At 35.6% G+C, this 24560-nt stretch overlaps 1 protein-coding gene across 12 annotated transcripts in view; it reads left to right on the forward strand.

The window, feature by feature from the left end:
- LOC150091249 (tyrosine-protein phosphatase Lar-like) overlaps positions 1–24560 on the forward strand; it is a 1641114-nt gene that overhangs the window by 1426516 nt on the left and 190038 nt on the right. For 8 of the 12 annotated variants that reach the window (XM_090374921.1, XM_090374991.1, XM_090374956.1 and 5 more), the window contains 2 exons: positions 5593–5842; positions 18482–18787. In XM_090374921.1, the coding sequence (XP_090231047.1) occupies positions 5593–5842; positions 18482–18787 (556 nt within the window). The remainder of the gene's footprint in view (positions 1–5592; positions 5843–18481; positions 18788–24560) is intronic. The other 4 variants (XM_090374965.1, XM_090375000.1, XM_090374982.1 and 1 more) reach the window with 1 other exon arrangement.

Raw genomic sequence — 24560 nt, forward strand, 5'->3', positions numbered from 1 at the left:
AAATTTATTTTCTATACTCCTAGTGTTGGTGTAGATGCAAGTATCCATGCATCTATTCTTACTCTTAGTTACCCTAACACAACCCATGTATTTACTTGTTCCATGATGACTCCCAGCAACCCTTGAAATCCCCAGTACCTCAGTAACTTTCACCTCTGTCTGTGGCTACTGTTAATCTGTGAATCCCCCGGACACAAGCAGTTTTCTGACCTACCTACTGCCTCGATAGCATCATCAAATATTCTTGCAGCCTTTCTGTTTAAGTATATCCCATCCTTGTAGAAACACTCTCTCCTGTTAACAAGCACAGGCCACGCTGAGAAATGTTCTACCCCCCCATGAGCATTGCACAGTCTCTCCAGGGTCTTTTACAGCACTTTTACCATTTTTCTAGCATGTATTTGCAGAACAGTATTCTTCTCTGCCAGTATTTTCAACTACAGCACATCGAGGATATTATTTAATACTTTTGTGTGCAGATTTTAACATGTGTTCCTGCTGCACTGCCAACATCTTCCTGAGAAAAATGTAACCTAAATAGTTGCTGGTTAATCCAAGACTCACTTTCTCCCAAGAAAAAATAATAATAAAACTGAAAAAAAAAACCTCATAAAGTGATTCAAAACACCCTAAACAGTGATATTGTTGTAAACATTGGTACTAATGATATTATGAGTAGGAGATATGAGGATTTAATTAACAACTACAAAGCAATATTGAGAAAAAGTTGTGTTCTGTCCCAGGCACTACATGATGAGAGCCTTTTTGATCAGTTTGCCCACTGTAAGCAAAGCTTATGGGGGAGGGGATTTATCACAGTGGGAGTCTAGGCCTGTTAACAGGAGAGACTGTTTTCATAGGGATGCGACACACTTAAATAGAAGGGGTACAAGAATATTTGTTGAGGCATTCGAGGCAGTGTTAGATGGGTTAGATAAACTGATAGCTACGGTGTGGGGAATACAACTGACTAATAGATTAACAACAGGCAGAAGTGTAATTGATTCTTGCACTTCTCTCTTGGAACATGCAACAAACTGGAAAGCAAAGTTTCAATGATTTCGAAGCCTGCTAGGGGTCATCATAGAACAAGCAGGATGGTGGAAGGAGTTTTTGCTCTTAGTTAAGAAGCACTTAATATCTAAAGCAGTATCCAGCTGACATGGGTGGCACATGTGCAATTTTGAGTTATTTTGGTGTGACAAAGAATTGGGAAAGTATGAGTGTGTTATAGGCCTGACTGTGATGAATAAGAATTTCTTATAATGGGGGACTTTAACTTTCTAGATATCAATTGGACCTTAGGAGTTGATAATATGCACAATAAGAGATATTTGTGGATTTATTGGATGATTGTTTTCTACATCAACATGTTAGAAAAACAACAATGGAAATTAGTATACTCTTGATTTATTAGCAGTAACCTTTTGCATTAAGAATCAGCAAATAAAAGACCCACTATTTGGCAGTGATGACAATATTGGTGTGGGTTTATTAACGATGTAACTGCTGTTGAGGGCAAAGAGAAAGGCTTTTGCTTTTGTAAAAGTGACTAGAATTGAGCCAACTGATGAAGTTACCAACAGAACATTCTAAATGGTAAGCATTCAGGGATGTAATCATAGAAGCTACAAGTCTTTTTATACAAACTAAGAAATGCTGTTCCTAAATGGATGTTAGATGAATTGATGAGACTTGTGGCAGAGGAGAAAAATGCATGGGGTGCATTTAAATTATCAAGTAATACTGTAGGCCAAGGAGGTTAGGTAAGCTAAGGTAGCATAAGAGAAGTCCCTGGCAAAGAATGCCAAGAAAAGTAGCAAAGACTTCTTTACTTTTATAAACAGTAGAAGGAAAGGGATGGATCAGAATGGTCCAGTAGAAACGAATGATTTAATTATTAATCCTGCTCAGTTGCTGAACAAATTGAATAGGCATTTTTGCATCTGCATTCACACACAAAGAATATTTTAGTGATGGGATGCCAGAAATATCAAATTCTAAAATGGAGTTAAATAATTTTTTGATAATTGAGTGGCAAGTGGAAGAGAAATTAATGAAACTAAATATAAAAAAGGTACTTGTGAGCCTTTTTTACCTTTAGCCTCAATAATTTTTTTGTGGTAGGTGGGATCTATCAAATTATATTAAGGGAGGCAGAAAAAGAGATCAGGAAACCTTTAGCTTATTACGAGAGTATCCTTGGATTCATGTGAGATCTTTATGGATTGGACAAGTGCGAATGTGTTTCTGATTCACAGAGAGGATCAAAGGGTGAAATGAGTAATTGAAGACTGTTTAGTGTGACTTTTGTTCCAAGGAAAGTAATGGTATCACTTTTTAAATAAATAATGTAGGACAATCTAGACAGGAATACAGTTATATTGCAGTCACAGTGTAGATTTGTTAAGAGACATTCTTGTTTGACCAATCTGATGGGACACTATGATGCAGTAATAAAAGAACTGGATGCAAAAAATAATTTTGAGATGATATGCTGTACTTAGATTTCAGAAAAGCTTTTGATACTGTTGTAAATAAAAGACTGCTATACAGATTGGAGCAGTGTGGAATTAAGGGAAAGCTATTGCTATGGATAAAGGGATGGTTGTTGCTATCACTTTATCCATAGGGATAAAGGGATAGCAACAACCTTATAAAGGGAAAGCTATTGCTATGGATAAAGGGAGAAGAGACTGATTATTATCCAGCACTGCTCTTCTTGGACTAATGTTATTAGTGGAGACCCCCCCCTCAAGGTTCAGTGCTGAGCCCTTTGCTTCTAATATTTATTAATGATATTGATGAAGGCATATCAGGCTTAATGTCTAAGTATTAGTAGTAGTAGTAGTAGTGGCATGTGATGCAAGAAAGCAAGTGTATGAGCTTATGCAGCATCAGTCAAAAAAAAAAAAAAAAAAAAAAAATCTCACCATTCCCTCCAAATGCCTGTCCAGTTCCTCCTTAAATTTATTCAACCAATCAACTTCCACAATGACAGATGGAAGTTTGTTCCAGCAATTAACCACCCGCTGGCTAAAGGCAAATTTCCGCACATCTATTCTACATCTGTCCTTTCTTAATTTGAATTTATGCCCTCTTAGGTTCGTAATCTGAACAAGTGGAAGGATCCCATCAGAATTCAACGTGCTCAACCCATTCAAGGCCTTATACACCTCAATCAGATCACCGCGCAGGTGCCTAGTTTTCAGCCACTGCAATTTGCAGAACTTAAGCCTCTCTTGGTAAGAGGATCTCTTCATTCCCCTCACCAATCTTGTTGCCCTTCTCTGTACACGCTCAAGTAAATCTACATCCTTCCTAAAATGAGGCCTCCAGACCTGTTCACAGTACTCAAGGCGGGGCCTGACCATTGCCTTATACAGAGGGACAATCACCTCCTTCTCCCTGCTAGAAAAATTCCTATATATCATTGACAAAACCCCATGACCTGCCCTGGCAGCCTGTCTGCATTGCTCAGAAAACTTCATATCTGACTGCACAATTACTCCCAGGTCTTCTTCATTTTCTACCACCTTAAGTGTAGTACCACACAGTTGGTATGTTTCTCTGGGGTTACTTCTACCCATATGCAGTACTTTGCATTTGTCAATGTTAAACTTCAGTTGCCACTTCTTAGCCCATCTGCCCAAATTATCTAGATCCTGTTGCAGTAGCACACTGCCATTACTGTCATTAACAACCCTGCCAACCTATGTATTATCTGCAAACTTTGACATTAAGCCTGATATACCTTCATCAATATCATTGATAAATATACAAAGTTTGCAGATGATATGAAAGTTGGCCAAATGGTTAGTGACAGTAATCAGATCATATTACTGCAACAAGAATTGAAGTGTAACTCTGACAAATGCAAGGTAGTGGAGAATGATAAAGACTTGTGCAGTCAGATAAGAAGTTCTCTGATAAATGCAGATAAGCTGTATGACAGCTCATAAGGTTTAGTCAGTGATACACAAGAATTTTTCAACAGCAATAAGGAGATGATTAACCGATTAGGCTACATCTTGAGTACTGCTTACAGGTCTGGAAGCCGCACATGAGGAAGGATGTGAATCCATTGGAATCAATACAAATAAGAGCAGCATAATTAGTGAGCTAAACTAAAGAGTGCTCTTACTAGGAAAGACTTCAGTTTCCGTTCTGCAAATTACTACATATGGAGACTAGGCAGGGAGATCCGAGGTGTGTAAGGCATTGAATGGATTGAATAAGCTCATTGCCAATGGAATTCTTCCTCTTGCTTAGATTACATATATGATTGCACATATTAGATTATACAATAAATTCAAATTGGTGAAGGATGGCTGTAGGATAAATGTGTGGAAATTTTTCTTCAGGCATGGGTAGTTGATTGTTGGAACAAACTTCCTTCTGGTGTTCTAGAGATGTGTAATTTGAATAAATTCAAGACGGAACTAAACAAATTGTTAAAATGCATAGACAGGGAGGCGATATGAGGTGGTTTTTTTTTTTTTTTTTGGCTGATGCTGTGTTAAGCTTGCTTCCTTGCATCATTTGCTAACTAAATGGGAGATGTATTGAGGCAAGGGAAAAAAAAGAAAAAATTCAATGAAATTTATCAAATAAGAATACCTGATAATAAAAATTACATGAAAAACTGATTGATTGTCAACTAAGAGTTGATTGGCAGGCAGTGAAAGCAACACAAGCCCAGCCCAGGGGCTCACATCTGGTGAGTATGGGCTTGGCACACCCGGAGTCCTGAGCGGGATATCATCATTCTTCTCTTTCTTGGTGATTCCCTTCTACTTCTGTCTCTCTCTCTCTCTCTCTCTCAGAGTAACTCAATTTTTTTTTGGCTGGTGTAGCATAAGCCTCAGGCTTCCTTTCACCATATGGCTAATAATAATAATAACTCAGAATAGCAGTGAAAGCCACTCAGTCCAGTGAGTATGCAAGAGACAAGGGAAACAAAGTTACTGAAGTATATTATGGCTCCAGATATTCAAATTTTATCCCACTGGCCCTGTGATTCTATACCCCACCACAACAGATTTAATTACATGTGAGGCTTGAGTAAACTGAGGTATGGAAGGGGACCTTTAAAAATGTCTACATATTTTCTTTTACGTTTTTATTGACTTTTTTTATCACTTGTTATTTTGAAATAGCAAGTGATAAAAAAAAAGTCACTTTCGTTTTATTAATAAACTATATTTTTTTTTTGTTTCCTCTCACTCTTTAAATTCTCTCTTTTATGCTAGTCAGTTTATGCAGACAAGGACTTATGAAATTATGCAGTTACTTGCCTAGCATATTATATTTCAAATGTATTTTATAAAATGCATCATTAATTAATGAGATAAAAACAAAGTTCAGTTTAATTATCTACAATACACATCGTATTCATACTATAATGCACACACACACATCATCTACAATTTTATTAAATTTCTCTCCTAATAATAGCAGAGCGATTTAATAAAATCAGACTCCTTTAGTAGCTGACTCCCTTGTAAGTGAAGTGATAATTTTGAGTTATTAATTTACAAAGATCTTATAGCTGCATAATTTTATAAGTTAGAGAGCAGATGACCTTTACAGGCGTTTCCCTGACCTTCACAGACGTCGTCAAATGGCCAAAGCTCCTGCTGGAGAAACTACAATGAAACTTTTGATGAATGCTGCTGATCGAGACTTAGCCTCGCATCCAACAGATCCAGTGGAAATGAGAAGACTTAATTATCAGACTCCTGCGATGATGAGCCATCCACCCATTCCTGTTACTGAACTTAACAATCATATTGAAAGATTAAAAGCAAATGACAACCTGAAATTTTCACAGGAATACGAGGTGAAATCAAATTCTATTATTTATTTTAAATTATGCCAATTTCTTTAAAGTATTACCATTTATTCAATAAAATTAAATGCATTTAATAAACTTAGAGTAATTATTTCATAGTTATTTCTTCTTAATGTAGTCATTATACATTAATGACTGCATTAAGTATTCTTAGGTGTTATATAGAAGCTAGCATTCTTAGGTCTGATGTAGGAGCTGCATTTGCCTCCAGAACAATAGTAATTCTCCTTAATCCTTCATGACAGTATTCTGTAAGAATTCTTAAAGGCCTCTTCAATAATCCTGCTGCGGTTCTCTCATTGCAGAGAGAAAAGATTTCTTCTTCCATGCCAGATTTTTTTTTTATGCCTGTGCGCCATGCATGTTGGCCTATAAATGCTTACTTTAACAGACATAATGCACTGCCACAGTGTATTGTGTCTGTGAATTATGGTCAGTGTATTATGATCAGAGATGCTGATGCTCCACCATGAAACCATCAACCACTATCAACAACAACAATAAATTCACCTTGACATGATTCCGGAAGGTGTTAGTAACTTTACTTTACATCCAGCTAATTCATTCATGCAGACTTAATAGGCTGTTAATTCTTGGGCAGATAGTGAATTAAAGTGATTTCATATATTTTAGTTCATCTGACAACTGTGCTAACTTGGGAAATAAGAAAGGGGGTATCTGTCATTCATTTTCAAGTACATCCCATTATGGTGGCTCTGCATACCTGAAAATGACTTCTTCCATCAAAATAATGTTACTCTTCTTGTTATCAACACTCCCAACAAAATATCACCCTTATCATTCCAATCTCTACAAACCACAAATGAATTCATGGCTTTCTTGTTTTATGTATATCATTGTAATGGGAGTATTCCTGCTGTAGTCCAGTTGTTTAATGTCCAGCATATCATGCATAGGATAGCTATTGTTTCAGCATCAACCACTCATTTTCAGCTAATTATTTAGCACTAGCTGCTCATTTTCAGTTAGCCTATATAGCAGTAATTGCTATCTTTTTTAGTTATGAACCATTGATGATATACATTTGATGCTGTTCAGCATGAATATCTTACCATATCCCCTTGTTGTATTATCCATATTCACACTCAATATGAAATAGCTAGGTCACATGATGCTTACCTGCTTTTGTCAGTGCAAATATAGTGTTAATAATGCTGATGTTGTTTCTGTCAGCCTGAATATACATATACAATAATTCACCACTTGAATGAGCAATCCATGTGATTTCTTTCTTGTGGCAATATTTCTAATAAATTGACCACTAAGTATATAAACAAGTTATTTAATAACCTAAATGACTTGTTATTTTATTTAGAATTAATACCATTTTTTTTTCAGCTGAAACTGCTGTTGATGGTGTATACCACATACCAACAAGGAGGCATGTGTAACTGCGGATGGGTTCAGATCAGAAGCCCTGTATCTGCAAGAAACTGACTCCCCATAGTTGACTTCAGAATAATTACTTGTTTTCATGAAGCATTACCCTTTCATGAGTGGGTTGGTAATAATAGAATCTTGCAAATGATCCCATTTTGCATTCTTGTAATACCAGACAATGAGGCTGAGAATAGCCACAAGAGGAAAATTCTATTGGAGAAGAGATCTATCACCAAGTTGTGATCAGTGGTGACTTGACAACCACTCTCCTTGGCCATGTACTTTGAAGGGTTTTTTGTGAGAAAAAGATCTAGAATGTTGGTCTGTGGTTACGATTGTCTGGTGTTGGGCTAGGTAAATGAATCTGTGCAAGTTCATTCATAATTGCAACTGCCTCATAATCTGGACCATCTAGATCTGTGACTAAAAAACTGAAGCTAGATAGAGTTGTGAATGTTATTTGACAAGGAAAATTATCTCATTGTTAGGAAAGTTGGACTGAAGAAAGTCAAATTTCAGAGAAAGGAAGTCAGAGTTCAAACAATTAGTGGAATTGGGAGAATGATAGAGGTAACTGATGAATTTTTCAGAATGGGGTAGAGAAACTTTGAGCTAGAGAAAATCGAAATGAGATTCCAAACTACTGAGAGGCAACAAGTGGGAGAAATGCTCTTGATATGATTATCAGCAGTGATTATTCATGCATTAAGAATTTACAGATAAAGGAACCACTGCATGGAACCACATTTTTATACATAAACTATGTATTTAAAATCACCATAGTTGGGCACATTATGGCCTTGCTGCCCTTTGCACTGTAATGCCTATAAACAAACAACAAACTGCAACAGGATCTGAAGAAGTGGGCCAGATGGGCTGAGAAGTGGCAACTGAAGTTTAACATTGACAAATGCAAAGTACTGCATATGGGAGGCAGTAACCCCAGAGAAATGTACCAACTGGGTGGTGTTACACTCAGGAAAGTGAAGAATGAAAGAGACCTGGGGGTAATTGTGCAGACAGATATGAAGTTTTCTGACAGTACAGACAGGCTGCCAGAGTAGGTCATGGATTCTTGTCAATGATATACAGGAATTTTGCAAGCAGGGATAAGGAGGTGATTATCCCCTTCTATAAGGCAATGGTCAGGCCACCACCTTGAGTACTGCATATAGGTCTGGAAGCCTCATTTTAAGAAGGATGTAGAGTTGCTTGAATGAGTACAGAGAAGGGCAACAAGGCTGGTGAGGGGAACGAAGGGTTCTGCAAATTGCAGCATCTGAAGACTAGGCATCTGTGAGGCAATCTGGTTGAGGTGTATAAGGCCTTGAATGGATTGAGCAGGCTCAATGCTAATGAGATTCTTCCTCTTGCTCAGATTACAAACCTGAGGGGCATAGATTCAAACTGAGGAAAGAAAGTTGTAGAATAGATATGCAGAAATTTGCCTTTATCCAGCAAGTAGTTGATTGCTGGAACAAATTTCCATCTGTTGTTGTTGTGGAAGTTGACAGTTTAAATAAATTCAAGGCAGAACTAGACAAACATTTGGAATGGATGGATCAATGAAGTGGAAAAGAGTGTTTTTTTTTTTTTTTTTTGGTTGATGCTGACTTTGGTTGACTTTCTTGCATCACATGCTTGTACTAATGCTAATACTGATAAGGAATATCACATTATTCTTTGTTGGGGAATGTCAGAGCAGATGTGTATAACTTCCACCTTTAAAATGAAAGAAATTCTAAACTTGCTTTCTTGCATCATGTGCTTGTATTAATGCTAATACTGACAGGGAATATCAGATCATTCTTTGTTGGGGAATGTCAGAGCAGATGTGTATAACTTCCACCTTTAAAATGAAAGAAACCATACAGTGAATAATTATACAAGTAGTAGTTGAGGCAACCAGTTATTGGGATTATGTCAGAAAAAGTTGGGCTTTCAGACTATAAGTGGAAATGGACAACCTTTAAAATTGGAACTTAGACCACATATGAGAAATGAATAAGGAAATATGGGAGTTTTAGATCTTTTCGCAGATAAGTTTGTTCTGTTAGTTTGCCTATTTATGATGCATTCAGTCAATAAAGTAAAAGTATAGGGAGCATGTGTTAAGTAATGACGTTTTTGAGTATGCTACACAGAAAGATATACCAAGCTCTTAACATAATGTGGCCTTGATAATGCCCCCCTGCACGTGCACTACTAAGACTTTCTCCATTCACTATCAGGCAGAGGGAGGGTGAGATCTGGATGCCTCCTAGAGAGTTACCAATAGGTCTGGTGGGCTCTCTATCAGTGAACACTTTTACAGCTGTACCCTCAAAATATAAGGAATTGGATCTCATCATGATGCCCATCTTAATCTCAAAAGATATCAGTTGTATTGCATGATTTAACAGGTGGGTGTTGCTGAAGCTTTGCTCTGGAGACTAAACATGGGTTTCTCCACTTCTAGCCTCCAGTAAGTAAAGTGACAGTATTGCACCAGTTGATGAGATTTATCTACCACCTAGAAATTGTTATAGAAGGCCTAGTAGCACTTATAATTACTTTCCTGAACATTTCCCATTAAGAATTTATATTTGTCATTTGGTCCCACTGAAAAGAATTTAAAAACTGCCTAAGAACATTGCAACCACGTTTGCAGAAACAGAATCCCTTCTATTTATCCTTGACAGTATATCTTTAAACAAATTCCCCATCAATATACCGTGATCACTGCTAGTGATTTAGCAATGATCACAGTGTAATGTGGGACTTATTGATCGCTAACATATTGGTATAGAAAACAGTCACCCAGTTAATCCAGGAATTTATTGATTAACTGGATGACTGATTCCTCTGCCTGCTGCTGAGTGAGTGACAAACTCATAAATTTTGCACAATATCTGGAAAGTTAAAATCCTCCACAATTAAGACAATTTTCACTGCTATTTTGTCTTTTTGGCATATTTTTATTCATATAAAGGAAAGAAAACATCGTTATGTACCAGTGATGAAATTACTAGAATAATGGCTAAGTGGAGATCTTCATGCATATTTAAAACATAAAATAATGTCCCACAATGAATTTATATTTTTGAGATTGATAGCAGTTAATATTCTTGCAACAATTCCAGAAATATGAATTTTTCTTAGACTAAACTTATTAAGAAATCTGGGTAACAGATTGGATAAACATTATACCTGGTGTTTAATTGCTCCAAATTAATTGTAATAGTTTAAGGATGTTTAACTTGACAAACATACTCTAATATTAAACTACTTTTAATTGACTAATAATGTAAGAGTGTTATTCTTCATTTGTTATTTTAAAAATAATTCCTCTGCCTGGAATCCCTTAGTCTAGGAGAGAGAGAAAAGATAAAGAAGAATTCTGAGTCACACATCACTAAATGATTCTCCTTGTGAAAAAAAAAAATAAATAAATAAAATAAATAAATGGACAAGGGGCACTTCGAGTAATAGCAGAAATACCTAATGACCATAACAGAATATAGATAAGTAGATTAGAATATGAGTGGAGGAATGCTGACCACATCAGATGTATTTACAATGGAAAAATTAAATAGGTACCTGTAAAATAAAAGTAAATTAAAATAAGATTAAAAAGATACATATAGTACTTAATGCTATAGATTCAATGATTTTAATTTCATCATCAAGGGTCAGCATCCAAAACCAATGGAAATATAGCAAGGCCTCTGTCTCTCATATGAAATATACATCAGTTTGCTACGTATATTTCATAGCCGACCCGACAGAAACCAACAAGGAAAGGAATAAAAACCAGCTCAAATCTAAAATAAAATTAAAAATTAAGATAAGATTTAAATAAAAAGAAATAAAATGAAATAGCAAGCCACCCAAGAGGAATTTAAAAACAAAAGTAATGTCAAAAGGATATAGACAAAGGCTTGTTTGTTTGTTTGTTTGTTTTGGTTTTTAGGAGCATTAGCAACTAAGGCCATATTGCTCCGGGAATATGCGATGGTCATTCCCTGACCTTTCCGCATCCTCCGTATTTGGTGGTGACGGGCTCGAACCCCGGTCTAATCAAGAAGCGTGTGTTACGCACTGTTGCTCCTTCCCACCTGGCTACGGAGGTGCAATAGACAAAGGCAGACAACTTACTGTGGTGCCAAGCAGGAGCCGGTGAAATGGGCTGAGGGGAACGAACTTCAGCCAAGCTGTATCGGTGAACCAAAGAAGTTAGCAAATTAGTTCTCAGCATATTTATAACATGTTAAAGTAGCCTCAAGCATGGGAAGGGAGAAGGTGTAAATAGTTCAAAGTTAACATTACCGGTGTACTAGGGAGGTCGGCAATTAAACAACTGAAGCATAACCAACCCAGTATAGGGGAGAAATATCAAACTGACAAAGTAGGGTAAAAAAGACTCAAAACTTTGTTGGAGACAAAAAAAAAAAGTGACATAGCAGAAAAATAGCATCTTGAATATTGCTTTCAGTTAACTTAATCACAAGAAATAAAAAATGAACAGTAAAAAGTAATTAGAAGAAGGGGAATACAGTGGTGCTCAGGCAATTCAGGGCTGCGAAACCTGTACCTGTAGTAGGACCCTGGATGTAGGCTGGGAGTATGCTTCATGTGTTTAAGTCAGTAGTGTTATAACATAATTTTAAATATATGCCAAATAATCTAAAAAATGAAAATAACCATCAAAATATAATGCTCCCATAATTAGCCAACCGGTGAGCACAAGTTTTCTAGACCATGAGACACCAAGGAGGCTAGAAGGTATTGTCTGTACATTATATACAAGCCTGAATGTAAAAAGAATAACGAGCTGCTATTATACTGTTAATATCAGTATGGTTGTCAATCAGCATTTTATATTTAATGATATTAAGTGCTTTCTTAAAATTATGGTAAAGGACGGCTGAAGGGAAATTATCGCCAAGAAGTTTATTATAGAGAATTTTGATATTGTCTATGAAGAGACTGTTGTGTTACATATAGTGGCTATCCTGATACATTGAGAGAGTATTATATTTGAATGTAGTTTTTTTGATATGCTGGAATGCCAATGGGTGAAGCTGACCACATTAAAGTTAAGGCATCTCTTTTGTTATATGTTAATAGCAGTATGTGAGTTATTGATTTTAATGACCAAGTCTAAGTAATTGGCAGAAAGATCATTGTTATTAGTTCTTTCCAGAGTGAGTTCTGGAGGATAAATATTAGTGAAGCATTATAGAAATGTGGGGTAGTTAATAACCAACAGGTGTCTATATACCTGTACATACTTATATCTAAGGGAAGGGTGGTTTCAGACCAGTATAGATATAGGCTATCTATGACACAGCTAGCAGGGCTTCCCATAGGAGTACCTTTGGTTTGCAGGTATACAGCATTGCTATCCAATATGTAGTTATTGGAAATACAGAAGTTGATTAGATTGTTCCAATATTCAGGATTTCAAATTAAAATGTAGTAGTAGTGCCATGTGATGCAAGAAACCAAGTATATGAGCTTATGCAGCATCAGCCAAAAAAAAAATTACAACACAATTCCCTCTAAATGTTTGTCCAGTTCCTCTTTAAATTTATTTAACCTATCAACTTCCACAATGCTGCTGCAATTTGCAGAACTTAAGCCTCTCATTTGCCTTTGCATTTGTCAGATTTGCAGAACTTAAGCCTTTGCATTTGTCAATGTTAAACTTTGGTTGCCACTTCTCAGCCCACCTGCCAAATTTTCTAGATCCTGTTACAGTAGCACACTGCCATTACTGTCATTAACAACCCTGCCAACCTTTGTATCATCTGCAAACTTCAACACTAAGCCTGATGTACCTTCATCAATATCATTGATAAATATACAAAACAACACCGAACCCTGTGGGACTCCACTAATAACATTAGTACATTAAGAGTAGCACCCATTTATTACCACCCTCTGTCTTCTCCCACTCAACCATCCTTTTATCCATTGTAGCAACTTACCCTTAATACCATTCTGCTCCAAATTTTACAGTAGTCTTCCATGCACAACAGTATCAAAAGCCTTTCTAAGATCCAAATATATGATATCAAAGTAATTCCCTGCATCCAGTTCCTTTGTGACCACATCATAGTATCCAATCAGATTGGTCGAGCAAGACTTTCCCTTAACAAAACCATGCTGTGTCTGAGCTATAACCAAAGTCTTGTCTAGATGATCCTGCAGTGCTTCTTTAACCAGTGCCTCCATTAATTTTCCTGGCACAGAAGTTAAACTAACTGGTCTGTAATTCCACGTGTCACCCTTTGAACTCCCTTTGTGAATTGGAGATACATTTGAACATATCCAGTCCGTGGGGACCTCCCCTGATCCAAGGATGCTCTCATAATTATGGCTAAGGGTTTGCTTACTTCCATTTCCACCTCCTTTAATATAACTGGATAGATCCAGTCCACCCCAGGTGCCTTTCTTATGTTTAACTTCAACAATTTATTCTCCACTCTGTTCTCAGTTTTTCCAAAATCATTAAGCACCCTGCTACAATTTGATAACCTTCTGGCATTTTCAAACCTTAATAACTCCTCTCCTCATGTGTGAAAGTAGATGCAAAATACTCATTGTTTGTTTGCTATCTGAGCAGGATCATCAACAGTTGAACCGTTGATATCAAGTGGACCAATCAGATTCATCCCCTTCCTTTTAGAGTTTATATAAGTAAAGAAATCCTTGCTGTTTTTCTTAGCATCCTTTGCCAAAGATTTCTCATAATCTGCCTTCACCTGCGTAACCTCCTTTGTGACTTGATTACAGACTAGCTTATATCTGTCATAGGCTTCTTTGTCGCCTGATAATTTATATGCATCCCATGCATTTTGCTTCTCTGGCATGAGTCTCATTAGTTCATTTGACAATCATTTAGGCCCAAACCTTGAACAGTATTTCTTAATAGGTATGAAACTTTTAGTAGCTTCCACAATTAATTCCTTGAATGCTTCCCACTTAGAATTTGCTGTTGGTAACATCATCAGTTGATCCCACTGTACAGAATTTAAAAACTGTCTGAGACCACTGTAGTCATCTTTATGGAAGAAAAACCCTTCCTTTCCCCCTGATGGTAATTATATCTTTAAGGAAATCCCACATCAGTACACTGTGATCACTGCCACCTAGTGGTTCCTTTATCTGCAAATTCTTAATACATGAATGATCACTGCTGATAACCAGATCAAGAGTATTACCCTCTCTGGGTGCCTATTGAACATGCTGCTGCAGAAAACAATCATCCAATAAATCCACAAAAGTCTTACTAGTGTGTGAGTGACCAATCTATAAGTTCCAGTCAATATCTGGGAAGTTAAAATCCTCCATTATAAGACATTCTGATTTACTAGACCACTCTATTTCTCTGTACAATTGTTCGTTGTACTCTTTCGAGTCATAAGGCCTATAACACACTCCTACTCTTATTTCTGCTTTCACAGTGCACTATTCATCTATATCAACTGGATGCATTTCTTTCGATTTTATGTTTTTCTTAACAGCATAACACCTCCTCCCTTCCTATCCTGTCTATCCTTTCTGTACACATTGTACTCCCCAAATTCCAATTCTGCATTCCTAATATCTGTCTGACATCACATCTCTGCTATCCCAACAATATCCGCCTTTGATGTCTTGACCATCACTTCAAATTCATCAAATTTATTTACTATACTTCTAGCATTGGTATACATGCACTTATTCTTAGTTACCCTAACACATCCCATATACCCACCTGTTTTTAAGTTGGTTAGATCTATACTTGTAAAAAGACTATTAAAGTCAAACGTTTGAATGTGTGTAATTGCCATTATTCAGTGCATCTATTACAGGTATATTGTTATTTATAATTCTGCTGTCTGACAGAATATCCATATAGTTGTTCTAAGGCTTTGCCATGATAACTGTAGTTACAAGAAGTGATGAAACTGAAACCAGTGGGGTTTTTGTGGAACTGGGGTTTGGGGTTTTTAGATATGAAGTAAATATAGAGAAATCTAATGTTGTTGATATTAATTTGTAACTTCTTGCTGAAAGCTATTAATTTCTTAGTGATTATACTGCTGTTATTGGTGATATATTTGTAAGTAGCACTGAAATTAAGTTATGCATTTAAAGTCTGGAAATAAAAGCTCTACAAATAATGGCATAGTTACTAGAAGGTCCACTGCAGTGATAACAAAATGTTTATGTAGATTTGCTAATTGTTGTTTAATTTTGGAAAATCGGCATTTAATACTAGCAGAAGGGTGACAATGAGGCAATGAAGATTTATAGTTATGGAATATGTTAGCTAACACAGAATTTATCCATGCTTGGAAGGCTTCAGTGGGAATGTTATGAATATAGGATAGCTTAAAACAGAAGTTGAGTAAATCTTGATATAATTGCTTTTTCAAAATTGTAAAGCTGATTTTAGTGTATAGCCATGGAATTCTATGTCTCTCTTCCATTAGATTGCTTTCTATGAATGATAAAATTTGCTAGAAAACATGCCTCAATTTTTGGCAATATCTATAAATGTCAGCAGCTATTTGCAAAAATGAAATTCACCAAATCTAAAACAAGATCAAGATTGACAAACATGCATTTAGAAAGCAACTTGAGGGTAGCAACAACTTCCATTCCTGCTAACCTTGAAAGTTTGATAAAAGATTCTCAAGTGCAAGTATCTCACTAACTGTAGTAATTGGTTACTTTTTTTCTGATAAACTTTGTTTCTATAATTATACGATTATCATAATTACAATATGGCCACTCCCCGACTTACATAAGGGTTTCATTCAGCAGAAATCTACGTAAGTCGGAATTTCCCTAAATGCTTATGCAGCACTCGCAACTATGCATACTGAATTTGATTGAAGCAAAAAAAAAAAGTTCGACAAACATGTAAATAGAATTATTTATTCAATTTTTTTTTTTGCTCATGTGCAGGAAAAATTACAAAAGTGTACCAAATTACAAAAATTTCAAAATAGTAAAATTACAAAGAGAGAGAGAGAGAGAGAGAGAGAGGAGAGACAGGCATAGCTTCAGCAAGCATTACCTTTCGAGCATCGTTACCAGAATTAACTCTCCAGATGATAAGCATGCTGCTGTGGAAGTTAAAGGCTGTGGAGATTTAGAAGGGGTTTTTTCCAACACATCACAATTTCTCTGCAGCTGCAGAATTGGCACTGGCGGCTTCCCCGCATACTTTAATGTTTTTGAAACCAGCACAATGCTTGAACCTATTAAATCACCTGTTGCTTTCCACGAACTTGGCATGGGGTTCGCCGTACTTATCCTTAATATCTTCATAAATAATAATTCTTGATTTTGCTTGAATGGCCATTAGACTCAGGGGCACTTCCTTCTGAATCTGATTTGCCATCCATATTATTAATAGCTTTTCCATCTTCGATATAGCACCTGAACGCTGTTTTGTGATCACTGTTCATCTTAAATGCATTGATTCCTTAACATGTTCTTTTATATGAGCACTGTCCTTAAAATAGTATTCACTGTTGAAGCAGCGAGACATAATTCCGTGCAATAGATGACAAATTTTGTCCTGCTTCGTACTTCTCAATTAATCATCTTCATTTCCAAATCAATTTTGTTTTGTTTCCTAGCACTGCCACCACTTGCATTTTCCATTGGTCCATTTCCCTTCACCATTGTAATAAGTAAATAGGAATGAAGAGAAGATTCGGAATTTATTTATGTTTGAATCTATATTGAATCATTTATATGATTGAAGATTTCAGTGAAGGGGAACTCATTTCACCATAATACCATAACATAAAAACCCACAGAATTCCTGTTATCAGTATTATCACAAATGCTATAAGATCGAGTTTACTATCTGCTTATAATTAGATGCACTTAACAGAAAAGCCCAATAAACAGGAAAGGGCAAATTGTTTTAAGTTAGTGACTTCCAGAAATGTGTTTTAGAAAAATATCACAATGGCATTCAAAATTGATTCTTATAACGGAACATGTGATAATGATGAAAGTATAGTGCAATTTCCATTATAAAAATGACCTTTTAGAGAGATAAATAGGTTATTAGTTATATAGAGAAAATTTCAACTTCCAAGGTCTTGGAACGAATTACTAAAAAAAAAAAAAAGTGTTATTAGGTTCACATTGATAGTTTCGCGATACTTTCATTTATTCCTACGAGATGCAAAATGCATTTCCACTATTTTTTTAAGTTTGCACCAGCCGGAAAAAACTTACGTGAAGTCAAATTTCTGTAAGTAGAGTATGTAAGCCAGAGAGTGGCTGTATAGATTTTTGAATTTGATGATGCCAGTTAGATATAGGAAAATATTATTGCTTCAAATATGTAATTTCTTAATTCATAATTTTTATGATTTATTTATAATTAAATAGTTGCAATTTTATTATTTTATGTTACAATTTATGACTATTAGGTAAATTTGCCATTCTTTTATTAGTGTGGCCCAAATCAGGATGGACTTAGTCTTGTGTGGCCTTCCAAACAAAAAAGGTTGCCCATGCCCACTTTAGAGATTTACAAATATCACAGCTTTTCAAGGAAGAATAAAACATGTAGAATTTTAAGTGTTGTTCTTGTCATGACAAGGACAACGCTTAAAATTCTACACGTGTTATGAACTCTGCTGCTATATTGTAAAATTAGTTGTACATATGCTATGTTATAACATCACTTATGTTATAATGCAGAAAAATCAAGTAAATAAGTACCAATGGTTTATCTGTTTGCTTTAATATTAAAACAAATTCTTAATAGAATTTGTTTAAAAATAAATTGTAGCAAATTATGTTGTAATTGCATGCTATGCAAAGGTGGGATAAGGGTATCACAACTGAGCTATCTGCCTTTATCTTATTGGTGAAGGGGTGCAAGAGTTAAGGAATTTAATGGCAAATGTTCTTATTAATTTGTTAGGAAACAGAAAGTGAGATATATATTCTAAGTAACTACCTTAGGTGCATATAACCTCATCTTGCTCTGTTGCTGCTGTGTGTACTTTGCAACTTCAAAAAAATGTAAATATTGTCTGTTTTTTATTAACTTTTTTCACTAGTACAGTTAAAAGACACCTTAAAGCAGAAATCGGAAATGATAAAATGAGTTTATATATATGTAATGTACTTTATATCTATGACTCTTTTTTTGAAGCTGGTACTGGTAAGTGTCATCTTATTTCTTTCTTTTTTTTTTTTTCTTTTCGTTTTTAGTCTATAGAACCTGGACAGCAGTTTACTTGGGAGAATTCTAACCTGGAAATTAATAAACCAAAAAATAGATATGCAAATGTGATAGCTTATGATCACAGCAGAGTAGTATTACAACCTCTTGATGGTATTCCTGGTTCAGATTACATTAATTCAAATTACTGTGATGGTTATCGCAAACAAAATGCATATATTGCTACTCAAGGTCCTCTACCAGAAACATTTGGAGACTTCTGGAGAATGGTCTGGGAACAAAGAAGTGCCACCATTGTAATGATGACAAAACTAGAAGAAAGAACTAGAATTAAGGTATTCCATAGTTTTGAATTTTTAATAATGTAAATCTTGATTGCTTCCAATTTTTGTAAATAGTACATAAAATAACATTAACACTTAACAATGTAATAAAGAAATTTAAAAATTGGTCAAACATTCTGTGACAGTTATTTCCTAAACTGAGGAAGCACTCCCTTGCAAATATCAACTCCATATTGCCCACACGCAAAAATAATTGGTATTTTACAAAAATATATACCAATGGGGTCAAAATCTAACAGTGGAGTAGGTGCAGCAGCCATCTTCCCTCATAAAACAATTTCCTTGTCACTTCCCACCAAATGCAACAGCCATACAGCTGAATTATGCGCCATCAAGCTTGCACTAGAATATCTTCATCTGTCCATCCAAAAAGCACGATATATACGGCCTCACAGAGTGCAGTTTATAATCTTACAGAATACCTCCTCATATACACAGCTTTTAATCAAGTACATAAAATCCAAACTGAATGCATATCCAGGAACTCCAGTGAGTGGTCATCTTCTGCTAGATTCCAGGCCATGCTGGAATATCAGGAAATGAATGTGTGGACTATGCCACTAAACATCCATCCAACACAGAATTATCACATACGTTCTGTATCTTGACTGCAAATGCTATATACAAAGAATATGTAGGGAACAATGGACACTTCTTTGGCAAGCTCAAACACACAAACTCTGTCCAATAAAACATGAACCACAGTTATGGACCTCCAGCTTCCATGCAAACAGAAGGGAAGAAATCATCCTAGCCAGAGCACAAATTGGTCACAGTCAGCTCACCGATCTTTTTCTTCTCACAGGAAACATTCTCCACACTGTATGCATTCCAGCTCTCTGTTCACAATGAAGCACATTCAAATTTAATATTAGGCTGACTATAACTTTTATTGTATTTAATTTTTGATTTGGTGCATAATGTCCTAAATTGCCAATGAATCATAAAAAAAAAATCAAAATAAATAAATAAACATCACCTCTTTCTTCCCCTGCTGGCAAAGTACTGTGTGTAATTGACAGAACTCCATGAGCTGTCCTAGCCGCCAGTCTGCACTGTTCAGAGAATTTCCTGTTGGATTGTGCCATCACCCCTGGTACATTCTCCACTACTTTGAGGCCAGTACCTTCTGTTTGATATGCTATTCTGTGACTATTTCTATCCAGATGCATTACTTTACCTTCATCTGTGTTAACTGTCAGTAAACACTTTTCATCCCATTGGCTTAATTTATTTAGATCGTGTTGTAGTACATCTTGGTTATTGTCATTAACCACACTGTGCCCACATTTGTGTTATTAACAAACTTAGATATTAAACTTTATATGCTTATATTGATATCATTAATGAATATTAAAAATGGTAAGATGCCCAATGCTAAACCCTGCTGGGGATCTACTCATAATGTTAGTTCACAAAGAGCAGTGGCCATTATATCTTTCACTAGTGAGCATCCTGCACACATTCAGGTTCCCTGTGGTGTTTTTGATATGAATGGACTCTGTGGAGTGACTTTACAAAAGTTTGAAGTTTTCTAAAAATGCTTTTAGAAAACTTCAAACATAAAAAAAAATACTTAAATGCATTTAAATATTATTTTTTATTTTTTGATTTATCACCCATCATTAAAATAAAGTTATTCTCAAAAGTGAAACCAAATTTAAAATGAAATAGAAAAAAGCTCATTGTTACTGGGTTTTTTACCCCTTTTGAAGCAATTTATATCCTCTACATCTATTTAGGTATTGCAAAATTTGATTTGGTCAACTTCTGTATCTGATTTCTAGAGAATTTTAGCTTTTGTAAGCCAAAATTGGCCAACAATGGCTGACAGGTATGATGCCTTCATCTTTCAAGGCTATTTTTGTGCATCTATTAAAAATGTGTGCTATGGAAACATAGATAAGATAGCAGCACATATTAAAAATTTTCAGTGCAATATGTACAAAAGGACATTATTTAAATCAGCTTAAAAACCCTAGATCTACTTACTAACCAGAGCCAGGACATGGAAAACATGATCAACATTTCACTTCTGAAGAGTTAACTACTTCTGTTTCTAGCCACTCAGTCATACCTTAGCTGTAATAGTAACTTTCTCCTAGTACCATCTGTGCTAATTTATACAACAGTCTTTCATGAAGAACAGTACCAAAAGCTTTACTGAAGTTTAAATAGATGGTGTCAGAATTATTTTTAGCATCTAGTTATCTTATTACTGTCATAGCAGCTAATAAGATTGGTCCTCCCCCTTAACAATATATGCTGTGATTTCCATATAACTTCATTCCTGTCAAGATGGTTCTGCAACACTTCTTTAATCACTAACTCCATTATTTTCCCAGGAACGGAAGTCAAGCTTAGAGGTCTGTAATTACTCATTTTGCCCTTGGATCCAACCCTTTATGACTAGGAGAAACATTTGCACATCTCTAATCTGTAGGAATCTTATCTGAATCCAAGGATACTTTCATAATTGTGGCCAAAGGTTTGCTTACCTTTCTTGCTGCTTTTTTTTTTTAATATCATTGGGTAGGTTTTCCATTAGCCCGAGGTGCTTTATTTACTTTTAACTTGAACAAATTTTCTTGCACTTTATTCTCAGTTATCACAAAATGGCTCCCAGTCATAACTTGATGTATTTCTGACATCCCTATTGCTATTAACATCTTCACTTGTAATTATAGATGTAGAATATTTATTGAGTTTTTCAGTAACCTGAATAGGATCAAAATGGTTATGACATTCATAACCAATGGACCAATGTGGTTCATCCATTTCCTTCTACTGTTAGCATAACAAAGAATCTTTGGTGCTTTTATTTATGTTCTTAGCCAAACACATCTCGTAATGTGCCTTATCCTGCCTCGTTCCCCTTAGCAACTCAATTGCTAGGGGGATGAGACAGACTAGTTTATACTAGTCTGCTTCATCTAGTTTATAGATGAAGGATGAAGTTTCTGTATCCCTAATAGTTTATAATCATCCCATGCATTTTTTTTTCTCTGCCACTAATCTCATTCTACTTCCATTTAGGTTTGAACCTTGTACAGTATCTATTAGTTGGTTTGAAAAGCTTAGTAACATCTATGATTACTTCCCAAAACACTTCCCATTTGCATTTGTTACCAACATCATTGGTCTCACCAAAAAAAAAAAAAAATTTAAAACCTATCTAAAACTATTGCGATTACCTTTATGGAAGCAAAATCTTTTCCCTTTACTCTTTATGTTAGTTATGTCTTTGAAGAAATTACACCTCAGTATACAAAGATAACTGCCATATAGAACAAATCTTAGAATTTCTCTGAATTGTAATATTTTTATAATATTTGGTTTATTAATTTAGCAATTCAGATTCCTACTTGTTCTCTTGGTTCATCGAAATCTAAGGTATTTATTAATTCAATAATAGATACCTCTTCACATTTTATTTTTCTTACTTTCTGCCTTGACAATGCTGTATTTCCTCCAATGATAGCCACAATCTTGGGTTTATGCTCACTCAAGAGTCTGCCTAAAACTACAGCAAAAGTTCTAATGCCAGTGTTTCAACACTGACATGGAGGGGGAAAAAGTTAGTGATTTTTGGTTATGTTCATAATTTTCAATAAAAAATATGTATATTGTTGATATCCTGAGGAAATCAATAGTATACATGATGCAGTTTAAATAAATTCAAGGAGGAATTAGACAAACTATTACAGGAGATGAACAGATAATGTGGAAATTTTTTTTTTTTTTTTTTGCTTACGTTGTATAAGCTTGCTTTCTTGCGTAGTTGCTGCTACTACTACTATAGTCAGAAGGCACCACTGTTGCCCGAGTAAGAGGAGGACACCATCAACATTAGTGGAAAATAATGAAGAAAGCACGCTTACATAGCATCAGCCAAAAATAAATAAAATAAACAAAAAACACACTTCCCACATCACTTGTCCATCCCCTCTAATAGTTTGACTAGTATTTCCTTGAATTATTTATTCACAGTGTACCCACTTCCACGACATCAGATGGAAGCCTGTTCAAGCAATCAACTACCTACTGGTATAAGGCAAACTTCAGACATCTATCCTGCAATCACTTATCGTGTGTGTGTGTGTGTGTGTGTGTGTGTGTGTGTGTGTGTGTGTGTGTGTGTGTGTGTGTGTGTGTGTGTGTGTGTGTGATCAGAGCAAGAGGAAGGATGCCATCAGCAATGAACTTACTCAATCCATTTAAAGCCATAATCCCTCACTCAGATCTTGCAGGTGCCTATTCTGCAGAAGCTGCAATTTGCAGAACTGTAGGCTTTCTTGGTAAGATAATCCTTTTGTTCCATTCTAATTTTACTGGCTCACTCTGTTTTTGTCTGCACTAATATTCATCATACTCATTGCAGTCATTTGGCTATAACATCTATATGTTGCCCTAGTGCTTATGTCACTCCAAACTGACTCAACATTTCACTGGTCACCCATGTCAATGAAGAGTGTAACTCCTCTTCCCACCTGTTTTGTCGACACCTCCGTGGGCAGGAGCAGCAGTGTGTAGCGCATGCTTCTTGATTAGACCGGGGTTCGAGCCCATGACCACCAAATATGGAGGATGTGGAAAGGTCAGGGAATGACCACCGCATATCCCCGGAGCAATATGGCCTTAGTTGCTAATGCTCCTAAAAACCAAACAACAACAACAACCTGTTTTGTCTGTCCTTTTTACATTTGGTGAATTCACCAAATTTCCACATTTGGTGAATTAACTGTTTTAAATTTCTCAAATTTATTTATTATGCTTTCAGTATTAGTGTATGAGTAATTTTGCCCAGAAGCAGTTTTGCAGGATTTTTGCTTAATCCTATGAATGTTGGCAACCTTATTAGTGATGCTTGATGAGTTAGCAGTCTTATTAGTATTGCTTATTCATATAATAAAGTTGCTTGTACATGAATAAGCAATCTTATTCATGTATAATCATTAATCGTGAATGATTCATGAAATACATCTATGAAGAAAGTTTATCAGAAATGAGATTCTTATACTTAAGAATCTCGTTTCTTAAGATTACAATATGATTAAACAACTTTAATCATATTGTATGATTGAACAACTAAAAACATGATTAAACAACTAACAGTGATGAGGAGAGGGAACCTACAAACTATAATGAGATACTGGTCTAAAACTAAAAGAATCTGGCTGTAGTTTCCCAACACTTCAAGAGTTTTTATGGATAATATAACAACAGAAGACAGCGGAAAAGAGAATATTTTGATGTTGTCAGTAATGGCACCTATAGGAATAAAAATGTATTTTAACTCAAATTATGGAGTTAAACCTGTTAGAAGTAAGGTATTTGTCAACATTGGAACACACAATATACATGTGATTGCAATATTTTTCAAAAAGAGACTCGAAGAATTTGGGCAGGTGATACATCATGTTTGGTAACTTTATTACACATCTAATTTGCTATTGTCCTTTGCATTGGGAGGATTTCTAGGAAATTCAGAAGAGAAGAATGTGGTTTTACCGGATTATCACTTTATTAAGCTTTTGGTAATAGTGGCTAACACTTGAATTTAAGAATACTTTCTTAAAGTGCATCCTGTTCAAGAAGGATAATTTGATAAACACTTGCAAGCTGCAGAGAAATCATGTCCTTGAAAGAAACATTTAATGAAAGCTCAATTAAAATTTGTGACATTGCATGCTTTGACATCCACCAAGTTTACTGCAGTGTTTCAGAAGAAAGAGCTACTGATTTACATTTTGAAATGCAGCAG

The sequence above is a fragment of the Mastigoproctus giganteus genome, chromosome 1, assembly GCF_048544385.1.
Source record: "Mastigoproctus giganteus isolate SK-2022 chromosome 1, ASM4854438v1, whole genome shotgun sequence".
Lineage (NCBI taxonomy): Eukaryota > Metazoa > Arthropoda > Arachnida > Uropygi > Thelyphonidae > Mastigoproctus > Mastigoproctus giganteus.